Source organism: Cebus imitator, unplaced genomic scaffold (genome assembly GCF_001604975.1).
Source record: "Cebus imitator isolate Cc_AM_T3 unplaced genomic scaffold, Cebus_imitator-1.0 Scaffold121, whole genome shotgun sequence".
In the NCBI taxonomy this organism is placed as follows: Eukaryota; Metazoa; Chordata; class Mammalia; order Primates; family Cebidae; genus Cebus; species Cebus imitator.
Window position 1 is genome coordinate 1,770,759 of NW_016107436.1, and position 7,591 is coordinate 1,778,349.

At 42.1% G+C, this 7,591-nt stretch overlaps 1 protein-coding gene across 4 annotated transcripts in view; it reads left to right on the top strand.

Moving 5' to 3' along the window:
- The window catches only part of VMP1 (vacuole membrane protein 1), a 144,742-nt gene extending 138,671 nt beyond the window's left edge, over nt 1–6,071 (top strand). For 3 of the 4 annotated variants that reach the window (XM_017539815.2, XM_017539814.2, XM_037742472.1), the window contains 2 exons: nt 2,104–2,206; nt 3,844–6,071. In XM_017539815.2, coding sequence (XP_017395304.1) covers nt 2,104–2,206; nt 3,844–3,987 — 247 coding nt within the window. In that variant the 3' untranslated portion in view covers nt 3,988–6,071. The remainder of the gene's footprint in view (nt 1–2,103; nt 2,207–3,843) is intronic. The other variant, XM_017539813.2, reaches the window with a different exon arrangement.
- Nucleotides 6,072–7,591: the final 1,520 nt, after the last annotated feature.

Genomic DNA, 7,591 nt, shown 5'->3' on the forward strand with positions numbered 1-7,591 from the left:
TGGTAGCGTATGCCTGTAATCCCAGCTACTCAGGAGGCTGAGGCAGGAGAATTGCCTGAACCCAGGAGGCGGAGGCTGCAGTGAGCCGAGATCGCGCCATTGCACTCCAGCCTGGGTAACAAGGGCGAAACTCCGTCCCAAAAAAAAAAAAATGGCTTGACTATGGCTATCCCTAGTAGTTTAAAAAAACAACTTAGAGTACTGTTTTTTGTTTTTGTTTGAGCTGGAATTTCACTCCTGTTACCCAGGCTGGAGTGTAATGGCACGATCTCGGCTCACCAAAACCTCTGCCTTCCGAGTTCAAGGGATTCTCCTGCCTCAGCCTCCCCGGTGGCTGGGATTACAGGCCAGCACCACCACACCTGGCTAATTTTGTATTTTTAGTAGAGGTGGGGTTTCTCCATGCTGGTCAGGCTGGTCTCAAACTCCTAACCTCAAGTGATCTGCCCGCCTCTGCCTCCCAAAGTGCTGGGATAACAGGTGTGCGCCATCGCGCCCAATCAGAGTACTGTTAAAGTAAAAAAATTGATTTATGAAAAGGAAAGTTCTTATAAATTTGCAGTTTTCAAAGTCAGTCTTTTTGTGCATATATTTTGCTGGAATTTTTTTACATTCATGTCATTTATTTCTAGTCTAAATGGATGAGCTAATTGCACTCCCACCTATAACATAAGGAAAGATTACTAGTCTACCTCCCTAATATAAGACCACTTAAAAGTCAGGGCTGGGCACAGTGGCTCACAAAAGAAGTGAAGTGAGGCCTGGCTTGGTGGTTCACGCCTATAATCCCAGCACTCTGGGAGGCGGATTACTTGAGGTCAGGAGTTCAACACGAGCCTGGCCAACATGGTGAAACCCCGTCTCTACAAAAATACAAAAATTAGCTGGGCGTTGTGGCAGGTGCCTGTAATCCCAGCTACTCAGGAGGCTGAGGCAGGAGAACCATTTGAACCCAGGAGGCGGAGGTTGCAGAGCCGAGATTGCACTATTGCACTCCAGCCTGGGCGACAGAGCGAAACTCTGTCTCAAAAAAAAAAAAAAAAAAGTCAAGTGAATTTGAGTCAGTATACTTAATAGGGCGAGCATTAGGCACTGTTGCAAATACATATTGGAATCTCTTTGACTCTGAGAAATAGTTTGAATTTATTTACCTCTTACCCCTATGTGACAGATAAGAAACTAAAAGTTATAGAAAATAGAGATGTTTGATTTTTCTAAGTTGCCCCAAACTACCATTTTTTAAAAACACCTGCAAGCATGTCTAAAACAGGAGCCTGTTAGCTACAGCTGCCAAACCGGTTTAACAGCACTGTCTCCATGTATTCTGGGGGAGAAGGAGCTCCGAGTACATAAATTTATCAAAGATCACTATCCCAATCATCTTAGGACAAGTTGTTACTAATGCACTGGAGTTTCTGTGCAAACCGTGTACCATAAACCATGAAATGATTCAAAGTTCATAGTTCCTTCTTTGTTCCTTTGTTAATCACTGACTTCTGACTAGTGGGAGGTGCCTCCCAACTTTGCTAATGCATTCTTTTTGGATAAGGATGACGCACAGATTGTCCTAATAAGGACTTAGATTGAGAAAGGACCGCCCCCTCTGAGTCGAGGGGACAAGTCAGAGAGAGGGCGGGCAGTTTCTTTTTTAACTAGGGATGACACAGGCATAAGTCATTTCCTTATTAATCGGTTCAAACCAGTTCTTACAGGAACTGGTGGTGATAAATGTGGGACTTCTCAGAAGTCATTCATTTTATTCTTTGTGCCACACCAGAGTACAGTATCAGCTGAGCTGGCCTTACTCTGAGGACTGACTCTTCTGCTGGAAACTATTCCTGATTTACAGCTCTTAGTTTCTCCCAGACATGTTGGTGGGAGAGATCTTGCTTTTTAAGGGGTTGTTAGAAGGAGTATGTATATGTTTTTTACCATAAAGAGCTCACAGAATTTCAGCAGTTCAATGATGTTTATATTTTATTCCTCTTCCTATCCAATTCCCTGCCTTTTGAGTCCAGGTGGTAAGTGCATTTTCTTTAATGTTTTTCCTGCTTTCCTTCCCCAATGTATCTTTTTCCTTGGGCTACTGTACCGTGCTCCCAGTGCTGTCCCCGGCATAGGTCCATCTCTGCAGAAGCCATTTCAGGAGTATCTGGAGGCTCAACGGCAGAAGCTTCACCACAAAAGCGAAATGGGCACACCACAGGTGAGACTTGATTCCGGTTTCTTCTTCTCCCTTCTGGGAAGTTTCAGGCTGAAATTACATTCACAGCTCTCACATTTTTAGGCAAATAAGTGAGGTTGGTTTGCCAGTGTTCCTTGACAGAAGTTGAGCTTGTGGTTCTATGTATGCTTTACTGGGAAATTTGTGTTTGTCTTAAACCAGAAAGTGTCCCCAAAACAAGGGTAGAGCCAGTGGAAAATAATGGTTCTGTTGTACAGAATGAATTGTTGCCTTAGTCTTAAATGATGTATTAGATAGACTTCCCAAGTAGATTAAAAAGTTAAAATTTACAAAGTATTAGACTTACTGAGATGATTTGAATATCTCCCTTTGTTTTCGACTCTATTTTTCTTTTCATCTGTGGGAAAATGATCATTTTTTTAATAATCCAAGGCACTTATCATAGCTAAACTGTAAAACTTAAACTAAGATTGTTGGGCCAGGCACGGTGACTCTCGCCTATAATCCCAGCACTTTGGGAGGCCAAGGCAGGTAGATCATGAGATCAGGAGTTCGAGACCAGTCTGGCCAACATAGTGAAATCCTGTCTCTACTCAAAATACAAAAATTAGCTGGTTGCAGTGGCACGCACCTGTAGTCGCAGCTACTGGGGAGGCTGAGGCAGCAAAACCGCTTGAACCCAGGAGGCCGAGGTTGCAGTGAGCCAAAACCACGCTATTGCACTCCAGCCTAGGTGACAAAATGAGACTCCGTCTCAAAAAAAAAACACAAACTAAGACTGTCTTTTCTGTAAATGATTTTGAGGCAAAGGGAATGACTAGAAGAGGATGAGTAAGCAATAACCTGAAGCGGGAAACTCCAGGGAAGCACAGGTTTTTTGTTTGTTTGAAATGGAGTTTCGCTGTTGTTGCCCATGCTGGAGTGCAATGGGGTGATCTCTTCACGGCAACCTCCACCTCCCAGGTTCAAGTGATTCTCCTCCCTCAGCCTCCCAAGTAGCTAGACAGGCATGCACCACGCCTGGGTAATTTTTTGTATTTTTAGTAGAAACGGGGTTTCACCATGTAAGCCAGGTTGGTCTTAAACTCTTAACTTCAGGTGACCAGCCCGCCTTGGCCGCCCAAAGTGCTGGGATTACAGGTTGTGATACTGCACCCCACCGGAAGCAAAGTTTTTTTTTTAAATGGCCTTGCACTTTTCGTGTGGCTCTCGGCTGCCCTCAGTCGACCAAACATAACATCAGAAACAGATAACATTTATGTTTTAAAAACAGCTCCCAGTACTGCAACAAAAATATTTAACTGTCTTGACACTACTCACACGTATCTGCATGACAACTTCAGAGTTGAGTTTAATCAAAGACTTTATGCTTAGGTCCAAGTAGAAGAGACCTCACACTCACCCCATTCTAAACTATATGATTCAGCACTGATTTTCATCCGACAAAGTGAAACCTTGATAGTTGGGTGTAAAAAGAAGAGGAATGGAGATTTTGGAATAGCTGAGGTTGCTTACTTTTCATTTTTAATTGCTTAGGCTTTGTAAGTTACATACTTCAGGTTTTCATTATTTTCCTTAAAGCATCGTAGATGATCCCCTTTTTACTACTGAACTAATGAAGCCTTTTTCATTGCATTGTTCTGCATTTATTTCAACAGGGAGAAAACTGGCTGTCCTGGATGTTTGAAAAGTTGGTAGTTGTGATGGTGTGTTACTTCATTCTATCTATCATTAACTCCATGGCACAAAGTTACGCCAAACGAATCCAGCAGCGGTTGAACTCAGAGGAGAAAACAAAATAAGCAGAGCAAGTTTTAAACTGCAGAAATTGGAGTGGATGGGTTCTGCCTTAAATTGGGAGGACTCCAAGCCAGGAAGGAAAATTCCCTTTTCCAACCTTTATCAGTTTTTAAAACTTTTTTCCTGAACGCAGTTTAGTCCATACTTTGCACTGACATACTTTTTCCTTTGTGTCCTAAGGTAAGGTATCCACCCTCAATCCAGTCCACCTTGTGTTTTCTTAGGGTGGGATGTGATGTGCAGCAGCAAACTTTGCAACAGAGACTGGCCTTCTGTTTGTTACTTTCAAAAGGCCCACAAGATACAATTAGAGAATTCCCGCCACACAGAAAAAGTTCCTAAGTATGTGAAATATGTCAGGCTTTTTAGGCGTGTCACAAATGATTGCTTTGTTTTCCTAAGTCATCAAAATGTATATAAGTTACCTAGACTGGATAACAGTCTTGCATGTTTATCATGTTTCAATTTAATATTCCATCCTGCCCAACCCTCTCCCACCCTCAAAAGAGGGCCATTTTATGATGCATTGCACACACTCTGGGGAAATTGTTCTTTAAATTTTGAGACAGTATAAGGAAAATCTGGTTGGTGTCTTACAAGTGAGCTGACACCATTTTTTATTCTGTATATTTAGAATGAAGTCTTGAAAAAACTTTATAAAGACATCTTTGATCATTCCAAAATTGTGTCCGTTTTCTTGAGCGTTTTTGATTTTTTACTTTTAGCTTATAGCAGCTGAATGGCAGTCTTGCCTAATCCACCTACATCAAGAATTTCTTAAGCCTTCATTTATTTGCATGAGACAGCCTCAAGACATGTTTTGTTATGCTGAAACTGGGCTGCTACATACTGCTAAAGTGGTATCTCTGGAATCAGCCTACCTGGGGATTTCTTGGTTTGTGAACACAGGAGAGGAGAGACACCTCATACACATGAGAAAGGATACTGAAGAGAAAAATTACGCATTTCTTTAAAAAAAAAAAAATGCACGCTCTGTCATATCTGTGTTTTCTAGCATGTACTCTGGTTTCAACAGACACAAATGTATATGTAACCCAGTTTTCTTGCCTTTCTGTAAGTGTTTTATTCTTAATGTGATTTTTTTTTTTCCGTTGAGATGTTTTTGATTGAACTTGTTTATTTTGTTTTGCTTGGGAGGAAAATAAACAATTTTATTTTTTTTCTTTAGGAAAATTGATATTGAGCATTGTGTCAGAATAGAATAGAATTGGGGTTTGATCTCAACAGGCCAGAAATGCCTTTTTTTTTTTTTTTTTTAAATCCTGCCTGAATGTCTGCTTGTTTTGCCTACCATCATCGTGACATCTCCATGGCTGTACCACCTTGTCAGGTAGCTTATCAGACTGATGTTGACTGTTGAATCTCATGGCAACAGCAGTCGATGGGCTGTCTGACATTTTGGTATCTTTCATCTGACCATCCATATCCAGTGTTCTCATTCAAACATTACTGCATCATGGTTTATGATCAGAAACTCTGGTCCATCTGTCTAGTGGCACTTTGAGTCTTTCATGCTATAAATGCAGCATATGGAGGGAGGATTTTATGGGGAAATGCGTTTCAGAACTCTTTCACCTGTATTTATTTGGTGTTTGAAGAAAGGAAAGAGGAAAGCAAATACGAATTGTACTATTTGTACCAAATCTTTGGGATTCATTGACAAATTCATTTCAGGGTGGTGTATTATTAAAAAGAAACAAACAACCTTGTTTCCTAAGCTGAAGGTCTAGTTGATACATCTGATTGTGATGACTGTTTATGCACTATCTTTCAAATGAATTTGCTTTCAAAAAAATGAAGAGCAGCTTTCCTTCTTTCCTCTTTTAAGTGTTCAGGTGTGGCATGCCCAGAGGTTCCTGCTGGATTCCATCTGGAGTGGTGTGGTGCCCTTCTTTTTCAGCTGCTCGCGTCTTCCTTTCTTGTATCTACCAAAGTGGAGACAACTACATGAACCCAAAGATACACAGTACCTACTGAATTCCAACTGACAGAGACCAGAGAGTTTGCAAGTGGATGGTTTGTTATCACTGTAAATAAAAAGAGGGCCTCGGAATTCTTGCCATTCTATCTCTACTTTGTATCTCTCTCTCATTTTGTGCCTTACATATCTGCAGTGTTTTATCATTTTCCAACTTGGTGACTGTCAAGCAATGTAATACATCAGCAGTTTATACACCGAAGAGCTGAGGAACAGCTCCCTTTAAACAGAAAATGTTGGCCAGGCACAGTGGCTCACGCCTGTAATCTCAACACTTTAGTAGGCCAAGGCGGGTAGATCACCTGAGGTCAGGAGTTTGAGACCAGCATGGCCAACATGGTGAAACCCCCTCTCTACTAAAAACACAAAAAAATTAGCTGGGCATGGTGGTATGCGCCTGTAGTCCCAGCTACTCGAGAGGCTAAGGCAAGAGAATCTTGCTTGAACCCTGGAGATGGAGGTTGCAGTGAGCCAAGATTGCATCATTGCACTCCAGCCTGGGCGACAGAGCAAGACTCCATCCCCCCGAAAAAAAAAGACAGTGTCTGAAATGTGCAATGTCCAGTTTTCCCATAGTTTTCTGTATTCTCTGTGTATGAGTAATCTGGAGTATGAGTCTAGGAAGGAAGGTTTTTAGTTTCATTCACATAGTGGCCACCTCTCCATTCCCTATGAATGCTAGCATGAGACTTCTTAAATGCACTAATTATTGAAACATGCAGTATTGAGTGCGCCTGCACAAACAAGCTCAGCCTCTGTCGCCAGTGTGCTCTGTGCTATCTATAGCCTTAGTAGGACAGCATGAGTCTCTTTTGTCATTTCACCAGTCATTCAACAGTGACTCATTTGAGTACCTATTATGCACTAGTTGTGCTCATATACCAAGATGCATTGTTTAGCCTGAACCATGTGTAAGAAGCTCATAGAGATGCCCAACCTTTTAGTGTCAAAAAGCCTTTCCATATATTATTTTGAAACCCATTTTCCCCCATGTGTAATAGTCTCTGTTAATGAAGGTTTGGGTTTCTCCCACATTGTGATCTGCGAAAGTTTAAAAGAGCCTAGGTTTCTTTCATCTATTAATAGAAGAGATAGAAGGACAGTTTGTCGAAAGAATAAATCTGTTGGCTGGGCATGGTGGCTCACGCCTGTAATCCTAGCACTCTGGGAGGCCAAGGTGGGTGGATCACCTGAGGTCGGGAGTTCAAGACCAGCCTGACCAACATGGTGAAACCCTGTCTTTAAAAATAAATAAATAACAGCCGGGCGCAGTGGCTCAAGCCTGTAATCCCAGCACTTTGGGAGGCCGAGGTGGGTGGATCACGAGGTCAAGAGATCGAGACCATCCTGGTCAACATGGTGAAACCCCGTCTCTACTAAAAATACAAAAAATTAGCTGGGCATGGTGGCACGTGCCTGTAATCCCAGCTACTAAGGAGGCTGAGGCAGGAGAATTGCCTGAACCCAGGAGGCGGAGGTTGCGGTGAGCCGAGATCGCGCCATTGCACTCCAACCTGGGTAACATAAGTGAAACTCCGTCTCAAAAAAAAAAAAAAAAAAAAAAAAAAACGAGACCATCCTGGTCAACATGGTGAAACCCCGTCTCT